This window comes from Lepidochelys kempii, chromosome 5, assembly GCF_965140265.1.
Source record: "Lepidochelys kempii isolate rLepKem1 chromosome 5, rLepKem1.hap2, whole genome shotgun sequence".
NCBI lineage: Eukaryota > Metazoa > Chordata > Testudines > Cheloniidae > Lepidochelys > Lepidochelys kempii.
Window position 1 is genome coordinate 112,511,439 of NC_133260.1, and position 22,224 is coordinate 112,533,662.

General features: G+C 45.6%; 2 protein-coding genes across 2 annotated transcripts in view; one reads left to right on the forward strand and one right to left on the reverse strand.

Moving 5' to 3' along the window:
* Positions 1-70: 70 nt before the first annotated feature.
* On the reverse strand, positions 71-7,971 carry RPS6 (ribosomal protein S6). Its single transcript, XM_073345480.1, has 6 exons — positions 7,864-7,971; positions 6,761-6,892; positions 3,551-3,761; positions 2,596-2,742; positions 1,125-1,282; positions 71-207 (listed from the first exon to the last, which is right to left on the reverse strand). Exons 1-6 carry the CDS (start codon positions 7,867-7,869, stop codon positions 112-114), a joined length of 750 nt encoding a protein of 249 aa, XP_073201581.1. The 5' UTR covers positions 7,870-7,971; the 3' UTR covers positions 71-111.
* A 141-nt stretch (positions 7,972-8,112) lies between these two features.
* The window catches only part of ACER2 (alkaline ceramidase 2), a 46,982-nt gene continuing 32,870 nt past the window's right edge, over positions 8,113-22,224 (forward strand). The window contains exon 1 of the mRNA XM_073345484.1: positions 8,113-8,376. The gene's annotated coding sequence lies outside the window, so the exon portion shown is untranslated. The remainder of the gene's footprint in view (positions 8,377-22,224) is intronic.

Below are 22,224 nucleotides of genomic sequence, written 5' to 3' on the forward strand. Positions count from 1 at the left end.
GCAAAATAGAGTAAGTCTAAGAGCAGAGCATCACTACAAACATTTTTACTAAACACACTGAAAAATTCAATTTCACCATAAAAGATTTATTTTCTTAATCATTTACATCTTTTACTTTTGGCTTGACTCAGATTTAGATGTAGAGGCCCTCAATGAAGACAGTCGTCTTCTCTTGGCTATCTGCTCCTGGCGTTTTTCCTTGGCCTCCTTTAAAAAGAAAAGCAGCACCCAGTGAGTAATGCACAATACTGTTATAATTGAATAAGATGTATTTCTGTAAAGATGAAGAAACACACACTCTTGCTCATGACATCTAAAGCACAATCTGTGTCCAACTGGAAAGCAAGAACCCCTTTTAAACCTTCAAACTCTTGTTCAGTACTCCAGTATTTTCCCCTCCCACATCCGAATTCTAGATGCCACTTTCTTGGCAGCTATATGGAAACAGCTCCATTATTTCTACTATTCAGCACAGCAATTTACACCCACACTACCATGGTGATTTACTTGAACAATATATTTTCTAAGATCTGTATTTTCAATGTATATTATCCCAGTTAGTCAACTTTGGAGCTAAGGAATTCAATCAATAATCCTTACCCTTCACAGGTGGGGTACTTGATTTCAACTCTCCAACCCTACCTGTACTGGGCCTTAAGAGTTCGGGAAGTGAGTTTAAAACACTGTTCCAGTTAAGTCAGTTTAACATTGCTAGTTAAGACAAAATTATGTTCAAGGGCCAGTATTTTACATAGGGTCCCCAGCCTACAATGTGATTGCTAAAAAACTGTTGTACCAGAACATCCAATCCAAACTGTCAAACTACATTAGAAAATGGTTTAACTAGAACAGCATTTACATGCAGCTTATGCATGTAATGTGGACAAGAGGTCTCATTACTCCTAAAATGGTTAAAGAAAGCTTGAGCACTGTAACAAGTTGTGCTGAATAGCCAGTCTATCATTAGAGCTAGCCAGGCTGCTATCTGCTTGTGAACTCCTGAAAGGCGCAGCACAGAAGTCTTTACTAGTCAGTGTAGGAGTCAGATTTTGTCCTGTAACAGACTGACTGCTGTGGGGCTAGAGAGCTACCTCCATAGCTGTCTTCAAAAGGAGTAAACATACCTTCATTCTCTTGGCCAAAAGCTTAGCATATTCTGCTGCTTCCTCCTTGTTCTTCTGAGTTCGTTGCTTCTTTAGAGCAATACGTCTGCGCTTATGTTGCAGAACTCGGGGAGTCACCAATCGCTGGATCTTAGGAGCCTTGGTCCTGGGTTTCTTGCCTAGGAAGGAAATGAATTTACTTGTAGAAAAGCTTATATTTAGTGTTTATGGAAATCAAACAGAAGTGTTCAATAGTACAAACAAAGAACCAAGTTCCTCTGCAATGTGTTTTCCTGTCTTATTTTGCAAACTCAGGTCTTTGATTCGTTTTAATATGTCAATAGTAGTTTTGATGCTTTCAATAGTTGTTGCATTTGTTTGCAGCAGATTTTTCAAAACACAAAGCATCTGAACAGTACAGCTATTCTTCCCTCCCGTTTAACTAGAGGGGAAGTCTCAAACATTTAAATGATTGAGCACAAATCACCCAAAAGTCAATTAGGATTATGTTCAAAATCCCTTGTTGCTTTTGAAAGCCCTCCCCTAACTAGTGTATATCTTAATCAAGCTACTCTTTTAGCATGACAGTCTGATCTGTTGTATATAGATCTAGAGAGGCCTAAAGTTTAGTCAATTAAAAAGAAATCAAGCTGTTTTAAGTATATCAAACTCAAGACCTGCCAATTTTCATGAATAGCCACATCTTCCATTTAAAAAGTCTTGTGTGCCACTGAAATAGATTACAAAGTGCTGTAAAATACAAAGTAAACCAACAATTCTGGTTATCGTAACTGCAGGTGTTGTGTGAATAGCTAATTTCAGATAAATAATCTTTAGGTTGACTGTCTCTTTGACTTGTTCAATGAAACATTGAACTATTTTCTCAGGTCACCTTCAATATGGTGCAAAAGTAGCAGGATGCAAAAGGCAAAAGCTCTGGGGAGAAGTATTCAAGGTGACAAATACATTCTCATTACAAAGAGCACATCACTTAAGCAGCACTGCTTCTAAGCAAAGCTAGTTTTGTGGCCCAAGATGCTACTGAAGCAATTGGAAAGTCTAAATTTGAGGGGGGTCTGACTTTGCAGCACTTAAATTGCCAAAGAATCTATTTGGGTTTAAAAAATGTTCTGTGGGAGGACTTCCAACCACAGTAAGATTAAAATGTCAGATTCAGCCTCAGCCTCAATTCATTGATTGAAAAATTACATTGTGAACCAGTGGTACTAACAGATGCATCTAGAGAGTCCACCAGGTCTTTAACAGTGACCTCCCCAGTGACTTTGTGGGGACTAAGAAAGGGTGCTCTAGCTAAAACTTATCAATACTAATTACTGATTCTTGTCAGTGCTTTTATGGACAGTGAGCTCAAGATCTAGCTGGTAGAATGTTTTCAGATAGTGTGATTTTTAAAGTAGGGTTTCTAATCACTGCAGAAGTGTGGCTGCCTGTTGTAAGTAACAAACCCACAAAGTTGCAGAATCTGTCTCACCTTCCTTGTTCAGGGGTTTCCTCACCACATACTGACGCACATCATCTTCTTTGGAGAGGTTAAACAGCTTGCGGATTCTGCTAGCCCTCTTGGGACCAAGTCGACGAGGCACAGTGGTATCTGTCAGTCCAGGAATATCCTTCTCACCTTTGGGAAAGTTGTCAGATTAGTTATCCTTCTAGATTTTAATGCTGGGGCTGCTTGGAACTAAGGCTATGTCTACACTGCATCTTACAATGGCGCAGCTGTGCTACTGCACCTACACTGTTGTAAGGTGAGCTGTGTAGCCATTCTTTCTTGCCAGGAGAGAGCTCTCCCAGCACAAAAATAAAACCACCTCCAGCAAGGGGTGGTAGCTTATCCCTGGGGAGCATGGCTCTTGCTGACAAAGCACTGTCCACACCAATGCTTTTCTCATCATTAAAACTTGTCACTCAGGGGTATGTGTTCACACCCCTGAGCAACAAAAGTTAAACGTGCCAGTGCAGACAAAGCCTAAGACTGTGTGTACTTGCCAAAATTCCAACACACATTTGTTTGAGCCTGACAGTTACATATTTAAAAAAGTTCACATTGATATTAAAGATAGGGCAACATTTGAGCCTACTAGCCTTTGTCTCAAGTCGACCCCCAAGCTTTGCTATCAATTATTGTGATAAAGTTTCACAAGATTACTTCATCCTATCATCCTTGGTAGCAATAAAAACATTTCAGTTTAGAAATGGACCATCTGTTAATCACCAAATGCATATTGAACTACTGTGTTGGTTAAATGGACCCCTTCCACCTATATAAAGCCATGTACAGTACAGCTTACTTTCTTTCACATCAAATACAAAATGACAAGAGTCTAATTTGCTGTGTGATCTTAGGTATAAAAATAATTTTCAGATCTGACGAGTAGAATTCTTAGAAGTCCACCAGTGTTTCAAGCTCTTTCAAGATAGATTCTCACCTTTCTTTACGATGACCAAATTCAGGACGCTTAAGTTGGCATCAACAATGCAACCCCGGACAGATTTGCGTTTTCTTTCTCCAGTTCTTCTAGGGCGATAGCAGGAGTGGCCCTTACTGAGTAGCAGGCGGACACGTCCATGGGTCAGAACACCTTGTTTCATGGGGAAGCCTTGTTTATCATTGCCACCACTGATGCGGACAACATATCCCTGTTAAGATGACGACATCTCAGCACATCATATTCCTTTAATTGTCCTTAAAAGGATTTGTTTCCATCAAACAAGAAAAGTCAGCACACCCGTCTTTTATAAATTCCATGGTTGTGTTCTTTGTACCTATGCCTCCTTGTAAAACAGCCTCCATCCACAAGTGTTCCAGACAATTTACATGCAGCATGCCACACAGACTTGCTTTCAACAAATCTAATTCAAAGTACTGTACAGTTTCAGTGCCAGTGCTGGACACAAACATGTCCGCAGAAACTATTCAAAGAGTCTTGCTGGTCTCTCACATTGAATTAGTGGCCTTTCAAAGTCTCTTCTAGTGCATCGCCTTTAGGAGCTATGGAATAGGTATTCTGAGTACACTGCAGCTAAGACTGTTGAACGACAGTAACACTAACCATAGGCAAAACAGCAATGGGTCCCATCAATTTAGTAGGATTTGTAGAACAAGTGTGTGTGTGTGGGGAAGCTTTAAAAATACCCTAGCATCATTTTAGCCCCATATCAATAGAGAGCACAAGTCTAGTTTACATGCAAATTTTAGCCAAAGTCATACTAAGTTGAATTTTGTTTAGTGCAGCTTGAAAGTACATTTAGAATCATAGAATATCAGGGTTGGAAGAGACCTCAGGAGGTCATCTAGTCCAACCCCCACTCAAAGCAGGACCAACCCCAACTAAATCATCCCAGCCAGGGCTTTGTCGAGCCAGGCCTTAGAAACCTCTAAGGAAGGTGATTCCACAACCTCTATAGGTAACCCATTCCAGTGCTTCACCACCCTCCTAGTGAAATAGTGTTTCCTATTATCCAACCTAGACCTCCCCCACTGCAACTTTAGACCATTGCTCCTTGTTCTGCCATCTGCCACCACTGAGAACAGCCTAGCTCCACCCTCTTTGGACCCCCCCACTTCAGGTAGTTGAAAGCGGCTATCAAATTCCACCCCCCACTCCTCTCTTCTGCAGACTAAATAAGCCCTGTTCCCTCAGCCTCTCCTTATAAGTCACATGCCCCAGGCCCCTATCACTATAGCTATTAATTCAGAGATCAAAAGGGAATATTAACATTTAGATTAATCTTGGGTGAAATAATGTCATTGTCTATGTGTCTCTTTAAAGTTTGTGATAAGGTAATTTATCCATTAAGTAGTTTATGTTGATACATATAATTACCAGTGAGGTTTAGGAAACAGAAGGTTACATCAAAAGTCTATTGTTCACCCAGGACTGTATGGTCAAGTGGCTGCTAGAAAACTGTATAAAAGACCCTTGGGCCCTGATCCTGTCATCTCAGATCTGCTTGAGGTTTTATGCAGGGGAAGCCTAAGCCATAAGGACTGAGATCCCAGTTCTGACTGGACCACGCTGATTATAAACATTGGAGTATAATCTATGAACTATTTCTGAAAAAACTCTTTGCATCTGCAAAGCTCACCATCTCTGCTATGAATCTGAATCTCAAGACTGACTCATGTCTGTAGGTATTGTGACAAAGCTCTGTCCTTATCTCTGTGGACCCCTCATTTCCTGGCGGATTTCACAGTTTGACACTTGTTAATCAGAGGTCTAAACAATATGGTCTGAAATCCCAAACACTTTTGTTCAATTTTCATGGTACAGTTTAACACAATGCTCGGTTTACAGAATGACACTTTAGTATGTCTATGCCAGGAAAATATAGATTTGACACAGCTGGCTCAAGCAATTAAGTCAGTATTCTGAAACTTTATACCACCTAAGACTGCTATAACTTAAAGTAGTGGTTTTCAACTTTTCAGTTGCAGACCCTTAAATTCCAAATGAAGGGGTGGACCCCCCTCTGGAAATCTCAGTCTTCAGACTCCCTGGGGTCCATGGACTAACCACACATTGAAAACCACTGTTCTATGGTAATGATAGCCTTTCATGGACCACTTAGACAGTCAGACCCCAGGTTGATTACCATTACTTAAAGCAATTACAGAAAATGTGGTTCATTTTTCTAGTTACTTTGTGGGCTTGACATTTACTTTCTCCATAATCTTTTCCCTGTTAGCCATTTGTGTTACAGCAGCATCTTGGAGGCCAAGGGTGATTAATACCTCATTGTGCTAGGCTTCATATACATAGTGGGAGACCCTCAGTCCTAGAGAGCTTACACTCTAATGGGACAAGATAAGCCAAAGGCAGAAAAATTATCAGTTTTACAGATGGGGAACTGAGGTAAAGAGATTAAATGACTTACACAAGGTTGGTCAGCCTGTGGCAGAGCTAGGCACAGAGCCCTGATGTTTCACATCTGTCCCTGTCTTTAAACCAGGAAAAACTGTTCTAAAAACACCATCTTTAGCAAGCAGATGAAAGCTTTGATATTAAACCTAAAACCTTAGTTTTAGAAATGTGTGTCCTTTAAGTTGCGTAGACAGTGTTAACAGTGAATTGCTGCCCACACTTTTTTTGGGGGGAGGGGGGCAACTGAGTATGTGCAATCAAATTTAATGATACCATTCTTAAATTAGAAGAGTGCCCTTTCCTACAGCTCAATTTAGGGTATAAATTCTATCCTCCAAATACTGATTTAGTGGTTTACTTTTAATGGAAAGCATTTTTCTTAATGTTTTACAGTTTCATTGCACAGCAAGACACTTCAGGTCTGCAAAGAGCATTAATTATGTTCCTTAGCAATGCCTGTTTTCCTCATTCCTCCATTCTAACAGCCAAGCTATAAGAGAGCAAGACCAAGAACAGCAAATAGGCCACTGAAGAGAGCGGTGAAACAGATACTCTAAACACAACTTCACTACAAAAAACAAAAATTGTCACTCAAACTAAATATAACTTTAAGACACTTGTTTTCAAGGCATCATTACACGAGGTTCTACCTACCCCATGCTCTCTATGCAAGTAGTGTGAGACACTGAATATTTACTCAGTTTTATTTCTTATGCCTCACTTTGCCTCTAATATGCCAAAAATAAGTTTTCAGTAGATTAGCCCAATTCTTACCTTCCATTCTTCACCAAGAGAATCAGCAGCAACTTCTGTGGCCATCCGCTTCTCATAGAAGGTACGCAATTTGCGCTCATCATCCACCTCAATGAGCTTCTGGCAGCCAGTGGCTGGGAAAGAGATGTTGAGCTAGGAACAAAATAAACCCACATATTTTCTAGAGCTAAACTCTCATCCCATGAGGCTCATATTACTTCCCGCCCCTCGAAAACCAACTTACTATTTCCATTGATACTGCAACATTCCTTGTGGCTTGTTTCAATATTCTTAGTTTAAAACATAGTTAAAATCACACCCACTCCTCAATCTTCAGAGACTTACTGACTTCTGTTCCTCAGTCAGTCCACTCCTTTAACTGGTTAGCAAACTGCTTCAGAGTTAAACCTTAATGTCCTGAAAGCTATGTGCTCAAATGCTGCAAGCTCCTCGGGGCAGAACCAAGGCAGCAGGCTCTGGGGTCAGGGATAGCTCAGTGGTTTGAGCATTGGCCTGCTAAACCCACAGTTGTGAGTTCAATCCTTGAGGGGACCATTTAGGAATCTGGGGCAAAAATTGGGGATTGGCCCTGCTTTGAGCAGGGCGTCGGACTCGATGACCTCCTGAGGTCCCTTCCAACCCTGACAGTCTATGATTCTATGACACCCCCCTCCCCGGCACTCAAGGCACGCTCGACAAGGCCTCGTGCACTGCCAAACGCCCGAAGCGACCCCGAGCTGAGGCTACAGAGGCCCCGCAGAGCGGCCCCCCGGTCACCTCGCCCTTGTGGGGGAGGCCGCTGAGGCGCAGTACGGACGGGACCAGCCCGACGACCCGCACCGGGGGGCTGCCCCAGGGAGCGCCCTTCAAACGGCCCCAGGGGATGTGCTTCGCCCCGCCGGTTCGGGGGGAGCTCGGCGCGCATAGGGATACTGGCGGGGGGGCGGGGCGGGAGCGCCGCCATGTTCCCTGCCCGCCCCCACGCTGCGGGCAATCCGTCCCCATCCGCCCCGCGGCCGCACTCCCCAGCCCCGGCGGCATCGCCTCCCGCAGGCAGTCCCGCTCCCAAGCGCCGGGGCCATCGCCAGCCGAGATGGAGGCGCCTGCCCGGCCGCTCGCCTCACCTTCATCCTCGCCGAGCCGCTCCCCTCGGCTCCGCCACGGCAAAAGAGGCCCTACTTCCGCTCACCCCGACACACATAGGCGCGCTGAGATCTCGCGAGAGAGCCGAGCGACACACGGCGGAGTCTCGCGAGACAGGGAGCGCGATCCTGAAGAGATGCCGGACACAAGTGCCACGTGACCGAGATTAGCCAATCGCAAAAGTGATTTCCGCGGCGGGCGTGTTTCCCGCACCGGAAGGGAAGGGAAGGGGAGGGGAGGGATGCTCGTGGCCGCTCTGTCCCCTGTGGTGGTGTACGCTGCGTGCTCTATGGTTAGCAGGTACCGTCATTGCCCCCGGAGGGAGCTGGTTGTTGCCATGGCAACAGATAAATGGCGTCACCCCCTCCCAAAGCAGCGTTAACTCGGAGCCGGTGCAGGGGGTGCTTCGCTTACGGTGAGAGGCTACAGCCCCCTCGCCAGCTCCCCACGGCAGGCAGGCCTGGTTCCCGCCAGGCGGCCCCACAGGTGTCTCGGTGAGTGGTAACGCCAGCCCAGGTGTGTGTCTCACCGGTGCCAAACGCTTCAACAATGGGTCGTGCTTTCCTCTCGGCCAGGGTCAGGAAACTCCGTGAGATGCGGTTTGTGGAATTTCCCGCTTCTTTGTTCTACTGGGACATGTCCTGCTCCTTGCCCCTCCCTCTGCCCGGGTCGCCCCGTTATCCAGTGTCTCTCCCGAGATCCACAGAGCCTCTGTGTGTAATAAACGTTGGGCCCGAGACGGGTCCTTATTTCAGAGCCCCAGTCACCAAACGTAGGTCGGAATTCAAAAGTCACGGCAAAGGGCCCGGGCTCTCCCCCTGGCCGCCGGTGACCAGTGCCCCTGGGAGTCCACGCGTGTTCATGCTCAACTATCCACCGGGTCTGAAGGGGATGTGTTGTAGAGAACAGATTATTTCTGACGCCACCTTCTTCTGATTTGCTCTCAATAACCTGCAGGCAGCGGAGGAGTTTCCTCAGTGTGCCAGGGAAAGGTGCTGGGAACCCACTGTTCCCCAACTGTACAACACAGGCTGGTTTCCAACAGGTTGGATATCTTCCTTTTGTGGAGGCAGAGGGGAGAGTATTGCCCATTATTAGGAATAAATGAAAACATGGAAGGGGTTAAAATGTTCACCTAACTTCAAACTGAATGGTTATCATACTGTTGGCTTGAACGAGTGGCTGTCCCTGTTCAATTTTCTGTCTGTTAACTTTATGAACCGTCACATCTGGATGCTAGGGAATGTGGTTCTGTTGGGGTCTGAAAGACTAGATGTAGGAGTCCAAGAGATCAGCCATAACGGGGCTAGGAAATGCAGTCTGTTGCAGCTGCCAAAAACCAGATGGTGGATCCAGAAATAGTAGAGCAGCAGCCTGTGAGCCTGGAATGGGTGGAGAGGATGCCTGACAGCTGGGACTGGAGAGATTGAGAGCTGTGTGGTGCAGTCTGATGAGTGAGAGTTTCAGAAAGATTTAAGAAAGACAGGCCGTGGCTAAGTGTTGGTGTCAGCAGGGAAACAGATACAAAATGAAGGTAAAAACAGGATTATGTTGATTTAAGACCAGTATATGTGTTCCCTCTAATTTTTTACATCCATGTGCGGAATGAATTTTATGTGCACCAATGTGGAGGTGATGTGTGGCAAGAGTGGGGCTGAGGGGTTTGGTGTGTGGGAGGGGGCTCAGTGCTGGGGCAGAGGGTTGGGATGCAGGGGGGTGAGGGCTCTGGCTGGGAATGTGGGCTCTGGAGTGGGGCTGGGGATGAGGGGTTTGGTGTGCGGGAGGGGGTTCAGGGCTGGGGCAGAGGGTTGGGGTGTGGGGGTTGAGTGCTCCAGCTGGGGGTGAGGGGTTCAGGGTGCAGGAGGGGGCTAAGGGCTGGAGCAGAAGGTTGGAGTGCAGTGGGGGGAGGGGGAGGGCTCTGGGGTGAGGCTGGGGAGGAGGGGTTTGAGGTGTAGGCTGCCCTGGGGCTGCGGCAGGGAGCGAGGACTCCCTCCAGCCCTCTCTCTCCATAGAAGCCAGGGGAGAGGCTTCTCTCTCCCAGCTGCGGCAGCTCCGAGGCTGGGGCCGAGGAAGAGGCACCTCTCCCTGCCTGGGCAGCCCTTGATAGCCTGCTGCGCAGCTTAAAGAGAACTTACCATATGATGTACTTACAGTGGGCACTTCGCTTATGGTACACTACTTGTAACAATATTTACTGTTAACATTTTCATTGCTCATTTGTTTGTTTACACATTGATTTTTCCTGTGTCCTGAAAGATTCCTCTTAAGGATACTTCATATGAGTTAGTTTCAGTGCTAATGGAACAATAGGAATACAGCAGTTCAATCTGTAAATGAAATGTCCTAGTGCTAGATATCCAACAGTCACAGTGACCTAAAAGCACACAACTACCCCTATTCAGGAGGGACAGTTCCAGTTATTTAGCAATATTTGTTTTGTTCTCTACCTTCAAATATCTGAGTGTTTGATATTTCAATACAGGTGTGCCCCAACTGATTTTCCCTCCAATATTCATATTTATAGCTTTCACATGTTAGCAGATATGCAAAAGATAGGCTTTCTTCTCTGAGATCACCCAACATATTGGAAAAGGGCAGAAGTAATGATCCAGTTATTTTCTTTCGAAGTGTTTTGTGAACAAATATTTTGAATACAAAATAGTGGCATGAGCCAAATAAAGGTAGGAAGGAAGGAAGATGTAAATTGTCTCCTTTTCTGGAATCAGCTATGGAAACAGAAAAAGAAATGCTTAAAGTTTCCATTGCCCTCTTTGGTTCCTCGTCCTCCAGTCTTGCAATAAGCATGGTTCACCCAGAGCAAAGAATCTGGCCCCTAGTGTAGAACATTGCTAATTCACACTAATGATGGAGACACCTATGATAAACTCATAAATTTTGCAAAATATCCAGTAAATACAGTAAAAAAAGGCATCCAAGGTGCCTCATGACAATGTGTTTTGTTCATTTATTTTGACAAGTGTTCTAATTTACATTATTTCTTAACGTGCTAGCAAATATATTGTAGAATATTTCATAAAAATAATGGGACATGGAATCTTTCACTCTAGAGCACTGATTTCAGTCTAGCCCAGGACACTAGTAACCAAAACTTATAAGCATCTGATGAATTTTCAATGGTCCATGGGGAAAGATTTTTATGGGTTCTGTTCAGCTCCTAGCATACAAGTGTACACATCACAAAACCACTACCATAATCAGCACTAATTGCTTGCACGCTCAACAGAGACACCAAAGACTGAATGAGCCATGGAGCATGGACTGCCCTCTGGCCCTTTGGGTATGTCTACACTGCAAGGTAAGCCCAGGGGTCTGTGGGACTTGAGCCCTCAGGCTCAGTGTTTGTAAACTGAGGCTTGAGCGTCCACGCTGAATATTAACCCTGGATTTAGAATTTCTGGACTTAAGTTTTACACCCATATTCACGTGTCAGCACGACACTATGCAGACCCAAGTCAAACAAGCCTATCCCATGCTTCCTAGCACCCTCCCCATCTGTAGCTGCCCTAGCCCTTTGTTTGTGGTACACTTTAGTAAAGTTGACTGTCCATCCCCTGGCTCTTTACAAGATGTCATTGCAGCCTACCAACACATCCTGCTGAGCCATCTTTTGAGTCTGCACACTCCTGGTAACTGGAGCCAGCAACATGAAGGAGTCACTATTTGAAGACCTTGTCTTGCTTGGGCTTACACTCCTGTTTCAGGAAACTGGCAGAGTATCCATGAGATGCTGGTGGACATTTTAGCAGTATTTTCTGACCTACCTCAGGCACCTGTCAGAGGAGGAGGATGATACAGATATAGAAGACTTGAACTGGCTGATGCTGTTCACAACTCTCAGTATAACCGCTGATGCCCCTTCCATAGACCGGCACTTTTGGAGCAGGACCACAAGCACAGACTGGTGGATCACTTCATCACTCTGGGATGACCAGCAGTGGCTCCAGAATTTTCACATGAAGAAAGCTACATTTGTGGAGTTTTGTGAGCAGCTTGCCCCAACCCTCCAGCATAACGACACAGACGGGGGGCAGCCATGTCAGTCTAGAAGTAGTTTGCTATAACCATCTGGAAGCTGGCTACCCGAGACTGCTACATGTCTGTTGCTAACTAGTTTGGTGTTGAAAAGTCAAGCATGGGTACAAGTCATGGTGGAAGTTTCTGACGCAGTCAGGCGTGTGACTTACCCCAAGTTGGTGGATATAAACAATATCGCTGAAGTAAATGCTGCTTTTGAGAGAATGAGGTATCCAGATTGTGCCAGGGCCATCAATGGGACTCATGCCCATAGTTTGCCTTCCTCAAGGAGCACATAAATCGCAGAGGGTACTACATCGTAATGCAGGCCCTTGTGAACTACAGAGTCTGATATATGGATGCCAACATGGCCTGCACTGAAAAAGTGCATGATGCCAGGGTTTTCCGCTGATTGGGAGTCTAACTTCATGGACACTGTTCTGACCACATGATATTGTCAAATGGAGTAACTGTCCCCACTGTTGTTCTAGAGGAAACCACCTTGCTTCGGCTTATGAAACTGTATCCTCCTCACAGAGGCCCTGTAAAAGAAGGTTTAATTACACCCTTAGTAGGTGTAGAATGAGTGAGCATTTGGTGGATTGAAATTCCACTGGTGCTGTTTACAGAACTGTTTGTACACCAGTGTAATCAGTGCAGTCTGCATTATTGTAGCTTCCTGTGTGCTTCACAATCTTTGTGAATCCAAAGGATGAGCCATTGGGCACTGAATGGATGTATGACAGTAATGGATTGCTGAACCGGTACACTCAGCCAGAAGGTACACTTATCACAGCTGGAGCAGGATACACATGGGCAACAGAAATCATGGATACTTTGAGCACTTGTGTTATGGACTTGCCTGGACCAGTAGAGGATGGTACGTTTTATGGGTGTATTTGTACAGTAATTTTTATAATAAATGAAGTAATGCTACAAATGGAGTGTGTGTGATTGTCACAAATGGTTAATTGTGGATGAGATAACTGCTTATCCAGTGGGGTGGAGACAGTGGTTTGTGTGACTTGAAATGTGGATTTTCATTATGGACTGATCTGAATTGATGTATGAAGAACTTGTATTTGGATAAAACTTCCTAGTTGTGCCTTATCATGTCTTCATTCTTTGAAATACATATTATATGATGTGATGGAATGATGGCAATAAATTTTATAATAAAATAAAAGCCTTTATTTGTGAACATGTCTATTACAAAAAAACCTACCAAACAATATTAAAGCATTGTCAGCCAGGCCAGCTGCCATTAGAACACCAAAACACCAGTAATAAACCAACACCAAAATCCATAATAAAATAAAGTGCATAACACAAACTTTCAACAGTGAAGCCAGTGCAAACAAATAAATTCCCTACTTTTGCATGTCCCTGGGCCTCCCTTTCTAGCACATTTAGTGTAAACTTGGTGACTATGCCTGGGGGTGGAGGACTGCTGGGGGTGTATTTGACCTGTCCAGCTACTAGTGTTCAGTCTTGGTTGCATGGGCCACCCAACTTTTGTATTGTCCAATGTGTTCCTAGTCTGCATGACATGGTACCATGGAGAGGGCTCAGGATGTGGTACAGGTGGAGCAGAAGCCTGAACTCTTGTGGCCATTAGCCCTTAGAGCCTCTCAAACAGGTCTTTCCGCCATGCTCTGTCTTCCTCCCTCAAGCAATGTTCCTGCTCCCGAAACTGTGCTGCAACTCTCAACTGACCTGCTTCAATTCTCTCCTTGCACTCTGTAGCCTGTCTGTGCCTTTCAACTTGCCATGAATTCTTTTCCCTTTGGTACTGTACCCGCTTGTTGGCCCTGTCCAGGATGTCCACCTTAAGTTCATCGCAGAAATGCTTTCTCTTTGACTGTTAGAAATCTCAGGCTTCGGTTGGAGCGTGGTTAAGCTGCAGAGGTGGAAGGGCCTGCACAGGTGGAAGGGAGTGAAAGCCACCATCAAACAGCACATTATTGGAGCAGTACTTCAAAAAAGGTTCACTGTATCCTCAGAGAAAAGTGCCTGTGGAATCTCAAGGCCAAAAATTGATGCTTTGTAAAACCCAGCTTCATTATATTCTTAGAGAAGCGATTTGATTCCCAGAAACTCCATGGACATAACTGAGTTAAGCAGAGTGCAAAGAATGTACACACAACGGTAAGGTGAAATTTTAAAAGTGTAGCATTTGTAAAGTGCAGACCATGATACCCTGGGGGCGGGGGTGTGTGTGTCACGGTTTACTAGCTAAGGTTTCTCAGTCCTTTCAGGCATTCCATATTCTGGAGGACATAAGAATCCTGGAGTTCCCTGAATGGCAAAGGGCCATTCTATTCCATGCTACCAGTGGCAAGCCAGCCATGTATTCCACAGAGGTTTTCAAGCTTACGGTGAGCGAGCAACACGTTAACAAGTGGAGTGGGCTGGTGCCCTATAGAGGAGGGTCTAGAAAATATGCCTTTCCCCAAAATGTGACTACCTATCTGGAGTTCCTCCTACAGGTAAAGTTTGTAGCTATCAGCACCCAAGATTCATGGGGGAATGAACAGGATGCTGTGTTAGCATCCACATGGATTACTGCATCCCTACGGCTTATGATACAGTTGTCAAGGTTCCTCCCCCACTCTGAACTCTAGGGTACAGATGTGGGGACCTGCATGAAAAACCTCCTAAGCTTATCTTTACCAGCTTAGGTCAAAACTTCCCCAAGGTACAAAATATTACACCCGTTATCCTTGGACTGGCCGCTACCACCACCAAACTAATACTGGTTACTGGGGAAGAGCTGTTTGGACGCGTCCTTCCCCCCAAAATACTTCCCAAAACCTTGCACCCCACTTCCTGGACAAGGTTTGGTAAAAAGCCTCACCAATTTGCTTAGGTGACTACAGATCCAGACCCTTGGATCTTAAGAACAATGAACAATCCTCCCAACACTTGCACCCCCCCTTTCCTGGGAAATGTTAGATAAAAAGCCTCACCAATTTGCATAGGTGACCACAGACCCAAACCCTTGGATCTGAGAACAATGAAAAAGCATTCAGTGTTTTACAAGAAGACTTTTAATAAAAAATAGAAGTAAATAGAAATAAAGAAATCCCCCCTGTAAAATCAGGATGGTAGATATCTTACAGGGTAATTAGATTCAAAAACATAGAGAACTCCTCTAGGCAAAACCTTAAGTTACAAAAAAGATACACAGACAGAAATAGTTATTCTATTCAACACAATTCTTTTCTCAGCCATTTAAAGAAATCATAATCTAACACATACCTAGCTAGATTACTTACTAAAAGTTCTAAGGCTCCATTCCTGGTCTATCCCTGGCAGAAACCAGCATACAGACAGACACAGACCCTTTGTTTCTCTCCCTCCTCCCAGCTTTTGAAAGTATCTTGTCTCCTCATTGGTCATTTTGGTCAGGTGCCAGCGAGGTTACCCTTAGCTTCTTAACCCTTTACAGGTGAGAGGAGCTTTCCCCTGGCCAGGAGGGATTTCGAAGGGGTTTACCCTTCCCTTTATATTTATGACACGCCCCCCAAATCTCAGCTAGGGTGAAACACTGGCTGGGATTTCTTCCTGGAGCTCTAGGAAAAACAGTTAATAAGACACATGCATCTCTAAATATACTACCAAGTACATAAAGACTAACAATATTTTCCACATCTCAAGGACGATTTTAACCAGTTGATTCTGGGAAACTTTCACGGGAGAGTGCATCAGCCACTTTGTTAGAAGCTCCTGAGATGTGTTGGATGTCGAAATCAAAATCTTGGAGAGCTAAACTCCACCGAAGAAGTTTTCTGTTAGTTTCCTTGACGGTGTGAAGCCACTTCAATGCAGCATGGTCGGTTTGCAGGTGGAAACGCCGTCCCCAAACATATGGGCGTAGCTTTTCCAGAGCGTAGACAATGGCATAACATTCTTTTTCAGTGACTGACCAGTTGCTTTCCCTCTCAGACAGTTTTTTGCTGAGAAACACTACAGGGTGGAATTCTTGATCAGGTCCTTTCTGCATTAAAACTGCTCCCACACCACGCTCGGACGCATCTGTGGTTACTAGGAACGGTTTGTCAAAGTCTGGGGCCCTTAGTACAGGGTCAGACATGAGTGTCGCTTTAAGCTTGTTAAAGGCCTTCTGACACTTTCCGGTCCACTGAACAGCATTTGGCTGTTTCTTTTTGGTTAGGTCTGTCAGTGGGGCAGCGATTTGGCTGTAGTGCGGTACAAATCGTCTGTAATAACCAGCCAAGCCTAAGAAGGATTGAACCTGTTTCTTTGACTTTGGGACAGGCCACTTTTGGATAGCATCCACTTTGGCCTGTAGGGGGCTGATAGTTCCTTGACCCACCTGGTGTCCAAGGTAAGTCACTCTGTTTAGGCCTATTTGACACTTCTTAGCCTTAACAGTTAGTCCTGCCTCCCTTATGCGCTCAAGGACTTTGTGTAGATGTTCCAGGTGGTCTGCCCAGGAATCCGAAAATATGGCCACATCATCAAGGTAGGCGACTGCATATTCTCCTAATCCCGCTAGGAGACCATCTACAAGTCTTTGGAAAGTGGCGGGTGCATTTCGCAGCCCGAAAGGGAGTACATTAAATTCATACAGCCCGAGATGCGTGATGAAGGCTGACCTTTCCTTGGCAGATTCAGCTAGCGGTACCTGCCAGTACCCCTTGGTTAAGTCCAAGGTAGAGATGAACTGGGCCCGTCCCAGTTTCTCTAATAGTTCATCTGTGCGTGGCATTGGATAGTTGTCTGGGCGAGTTACAGCATTTAGCTTATGGTAGTCCACGCAAAAACATATTTCCCCATCTGGTTTGGGAACTAGAACCACTGGAGATGCCCATGCACTTTCAGAGGGGCGGATTACACCCATCTGTAACATATCCTGGATCTCCCGTTCTATAGCAGTTTTAGCTTGAGGAGACACCCGGTAAGGTTGGACCCTAATTGGGTGAGCATTACCTGTGTCAATGGAGTGGTATGCCCATTCAGTCAGTCCTGGGGTGGCTGAGAATGTTGGCGCGTAGCTAGTGCACAGCTCCTGGATCTGCTGTCGCTGCATACGCCCAAGGGTCATGGAGAGGTTCACCTCTTCCACACCACCAGCACATTTACCTTCGTAGTAGACACCTTCGGGCCACTCAGCATTGTCTCCTCCCTGGGCTGTAAACTGACAAACCTTTAATTCTCTGGAATAAAAGGGCTTTAGAGAATTAATATGGTACACCTTAGGCTTTCGGTTGGAGGTGGGGAATGCTATGAGATAATTAACAGCTCCCAGGCGCTCCTGGACCATGAATGGCCCTTCCCACGATGCTTCCATTTTATGGGCCTGGAGCGCCTTTAAGACCATGACCTGGTCCCCTACTTTGAAGGAACGCTCTCTGGCATGTTTATCATACCAGGCTTTTTGCTCTTTTTGAGCATCCTGTAAGTTTTCTTTAGCAAGGGCTAAAGAGGTTCGGAGGGTGTTTTGTAGGTTGGTTACAAAGTCCAGAATATTAGTTCCTGGAGAAGGTGTAAATCCCTCCCATTGCTGCTTCACCAACTGCAATGGCCCCTTAACCTCACGGCCATATACAAGTTCAAATGGGGAAAACCCTAAACTGGGATGTGGTACAGCTCTGTAGGCAAAGAGCAACTGCTGCAACACTAGGTCCCAATCATTGGAGTGCTCATTTACAAATTTACGTATCATGGCCCCCAAAGTTCCATTAAACTTCTCCACCATGCCATTTGTTTGATGGTGGTAAGGAGTGGCAACCAAGTGATTTACCCCATGAGCTTCCCAAAGGTTTTTCATAGTTCCTGCCAGGAAATTAGTCCCTGCATCTGTGAGGATGTCAGAGGGCCAACCTACCCTGGCAAAAATGTCTGCTAGTGCCTGGCACACACTTTTAGCCCTGGTGTTGCTTAGAGCTACTGCTTCCAGCCATCGGGTGGCAAAATCCATGAAAGTCAGTATGTACTGCTTTCCTCTGGATGTCTTTTTCGGAAAAGGACCCAGAATATCCACAGCTACTCGCTGAAATGGAACTTCAATGATGGGGAGTGGCTGGAGAGGGGCTTTGACCTGGTCTTGGGGTTTTCCCACTCTTTGGCACACCTCACAAGACTGGACATAGGTAGAAACATCCTTGCCCATTCCCTCCCAGTGGAATGACCCCCCCAAACGGTCTTTGGTCCTGTTCACCCCAGCATGGCCACTAGGGTGATCATGGGCTAAGCTCAAGAGCTTGGCCCGGTATTTAGTTGGAACTACCAACTGTCTCTGAGGATGCCAGTCTTCCTGGTGTCCACCCGAAAGAGTTTCCTTGTATAAAAGTCCTCTTTCTACAACAAACCTGGATCGCTTAGAAGAGCTGAGAGGCGGTGGGTTGCTCCGTACCGCCGTCCAAGCTCTCTGGAGGCTTTCATCTGCTTCCTGTTCGGTCTGGAACTGTTCCCTTGATGCTGGAGACATCAGTCCCTCATTGGATTGGGGACATAGGCTTGGTCCCTCTGGAAGCGATATAGGGGATGGAGCTGTTTCTGTTGACTGTGAACCGCTCTCCGCTGGTGCACTATGTTGGGATTCAGGCTCCGGCTGAGCCTCTTGGGTAGGGTTATCGGCTGCTGCCAGTTCAGGTTCAGTGGGGCCCTCTGGTGTTGAGGTTGCAAGTACTGGATTCAGTGCTGGCACGGGGTCTGGTGTTGGTTGTTCGGCTGGTTCCGGTTCTGGGACTGGTTCCGTCTGGGTCTCTGGGACTGGATCCACTACTGCTGTTGCAGACATTGGCCTGGGGTCCGGGTCCATCACCTCTGACTGGGTCCTGATAGAAGTTTCCGGAACAGAGCTAGGCCTCACGGCTTGTTTAGCCTGGCTGCGGGTGACCATTCCCACCCTCTTGGCCTGCTTCACATGATTGGCCAAGTCTTCCCCCAACAGCATGGGGATGGGATAATCATCATAGACTGCAAAAGTCCACATTCCTGACCAGCCCTTGTACTGGACAGGCAACTTGGCTGTAGGCAAATTGAAAGAGTTGGACTTGAAGGGTTGAATCGTCACTTGGATCTCTGGGTTGATTAAATTGGGGTCCACTAAGGAAGCATGGATAGCTGACACTTGTGCTCCGGTGTCCCTCCACGCGGTGACCTTCTTCCCACCCACACTCACAGTTTCCCTCCACTCCAAGGGTATCTGGGAGGTATCTGGGCCTGTGGACCTCTGGTGTGATTCCGGTGCAATGAACTGTAATCTGTTGGGGTTCTTGGGGCAGTTGGCCTTTACATGCCCCAGCTCGTTACATTTAAAACATCGTCCAGCTGACGGGTCACTGGGGCGAGGAGGGTTGCTGGAGAACGGGGTGGCGGGACGATAAGGGGTCTGGAGGGTTCTTTGGGAGGTAGGTGGGGCTTTGGGTGGCCCCCGGTAATAGGGTGTGGTCTGGGGTGGTCCCTTCTGGTCTCCGCTCCAACTGCGACCAGTTTTCTTCTTCTCGGCCACCTCCACCCATCTGGCTCCAATCTCTCCTGCCTCGATTACAGTTTTGGGTTTCCCATCTAGGATGTATCTTTCTATTTCCTCAGGAACACCCTCTAAGAATTGTTCCATTTGCATTAGGAAGGGCAAATTTACTGGAGATTCAACACTTGCTCCTGATATCCAGGCATCCCAATGTTTCACGATGTGGTAGGCATGTCGGGTAAATGACATGTCTGGTTTCCACCTTAGGGCTCTGAACCTCCGACGAGACTGCTCGGGTGTTATCCCCATTCTGACTCTCGCCTTGGATTTAAACAGTTCATACTTGTTCATGTGTTCTTTAGGCATTTCAGCTGCCACCTCAGCTAAGGGTCCACTGAGCTGCGGCCTCAGCTCTACCATGTATTGGTCAGTAGAGATGTTGTACCCAAGGCAGGCCCTTTCGAAGTTTTCTAAGAAGGCCTCAGTATCATCACCTGCCTTGTAGGTGGGGAACTTTCTGCGATGGGAAGTGGTACCTGGAGAAGGATTGCTAGGGTTTGTTGGTATATTCTGCTGGGCCTTTATCCTCTCCACCTCCTCCACATGCTTCCTCTCTTTTTCCTTCTCCTCCTCCACATGCTTCCTTGCCTCCATTTCCCTCTTGTGGGCAGCCTCCTGTACCTCCTTCTCCAGCCGCATGAGTTCTATCTGTCTTTCATGTTCCCTTTGTTTTTCCTCAGCCTGAAATTTGGCTAATTCCAGCTGTAGTCGAGCTGAGGATTTGGTCATTCTAACCTCTCTGTTTTTAACTAACTTTACACCCGAGGTTTAGAAATAAACAAACAAAACTTGGCTGTAAAATTTTGCTGTGCTGGAATAGAATACCTATTCTCTGATAGTGATTGTCAGCCTACAGAAAAAGACAATTCCCTTGTCTCTGCTCTGGGCCCAAATTAAAGCAAAAAACCTCCAACTACTTGGAAACCTGCTTAACCGCCCAAAGAAAAAGCAAATGGGTAGAACACACACCCCCTATTTACTTTTAGGAAGAAAAGAAAAAAAAAAACCTCTGGGTTGGAAGACTGTGAATTTCCCTGCAGGAGTTAAGTACCCTGCCTCCAGGCAAAGAAAACCTGCAATTCACAAGATAATCCCCTTTTGTCTCTGCTTGGCCACAAAGCAGAGAGAAACCAAGCTGCTTTCAGTTTCAAAGCTGCTTTCTGGACTTCCTAAAAATTCCTTTTTAAAATCTGTATTTCTAGTTCAAAAAATCTCAACTGGATCTCAAAATCATTTCAGGTTAATCCCACCACTATGCCACCATGTCAAGGTTCCTCCCCCACTCTGAACTCTAGGGTACAGATGTGGGGACCTGCATGAAAAACCTCCTAAGCTTATCTTTACCAGCTTAGGTCAAAACTTCCCCAAGGTACAAAATATTACACCCGTTATCCTTGGACTGGCCGCTACCACCACCAAACTAATACTGGTTACTGGGGAAGAGCTGTTTGGACGCGTCCTTCCCCCCAAAATACTTCCCAAAACCTTGCACCCCACTTCCTGGACAAGGTTTGGTAAAAAGCCTCACCAATTTGCTTAGGTGACTACAGATCCAGACCCTTGGATCTTAAGAACAATGAACAATCCTCCCAACACTTGCACCCCCCCTTTCCTGGGAAATGTTGGATAAAAAGCCTCACCAATTTGCATAGGTGACCACAGACCCAAACCCTTGGATCTGAGAACAATGAAAAAGCATTCAGTGTTTTACAAGAAGACTTTTAATAAAAAATAGAAGTAAATAGAAATAAAGAAATCCCCCCTGTAAAATCAGGATGGTAGATATCTTACAGGGTAATTAGATTCAAAAACATAGAGAAGCCCTCTAGGCAAAACCTTAAGTTACAAAAAAGATACACAGACAGAAATAGTTATTCTATTCAGCACAATTCTTTTCTCAGCCATTTAAAGAAATCATAATCTAACACATACCTAGCTAGATTACTTACTAAAGTTCTAAGACTCCATTCCTGGTCTATCTCCGGCCAAGAGGACTACAGACAGACACAGACCCTCCTCCCAGCTTTTGAAAGTATCTTGTCTCCTCATTGGTCATTTTGGTCAGGTGCCAGCGAGGTTACCCTTAGCTTCTTAACCCTTTACAGGTGAGAGGAGCTTTCCCCTGGCCAGGAGAGATTTCAAAGGGGTTTACCCTTCCCTTTATATTTATGACAACAGTCTATTGTGACTACATCTGCTCATGGACTACATGTCAACACACACAATAATATGGACTCTCAAAGAACTGCACAGCCACCTCCTCTCCCTCAAAACTTTTCTGGACTACATCCAACCTTCCAGCCGTATTAGACATGGATTTAATCACCCATGAACTACACTTCTGCCTCCTTCCCATACAGATTACAGGTAGCCTGTTATGTTGTGGCGTGGCCAATTTGTACTGCACAGCATACAAAAAGGAAAGGCAATATAAGGTTCTTACTTTTAACACTCCAGCATATCTTTGTAAGAACATACAAGTATCTAGTAAAAATTTAATGTTAACTGCTTAACTGTTGTTTGCACTTTTCAGTCTCCATTTTAATGCCATGTGAATAGAGGGAGCAGATGCCAAAATGCTAAGGCGTGCATTCCGCCATTAGTGGATACACACTCCTACCCATGGTTTGTAATAAAAATTGTGTTAGCTCATAAATCACAAATCTCTCCCATTTGTGTATTAACAACAAACATGGAGCCAAAATATTTACCAGGCACTGGAGTTATTTTTGCCTCTTCCGCTTCTACTTCCACAGCGGGCTGCTCCTCCAGGGGGTCATTGAACAGCTCCTCTGAGTGTGGA

Bases quoted from the DNA above. Each gene is read 5' to 3' on its own strand.
- RPS6 (XM_073345480.1), bottom strand. The intron at 2,743-3,550 runs GTGAGAATCTAT...ACTTTCCCAAAG, and splicing joins TTTGGTCATCGTAAAGAAAG to GTGAGAAGGATATTCCTGGA. The intron at 1,283-2,595 runs GTGAGACAGATT...TTTCCTTCCTAG, and splicing joins GAAACCCCTGAACAAGGAAG to GCAAGAAACCCAGGACCAAG.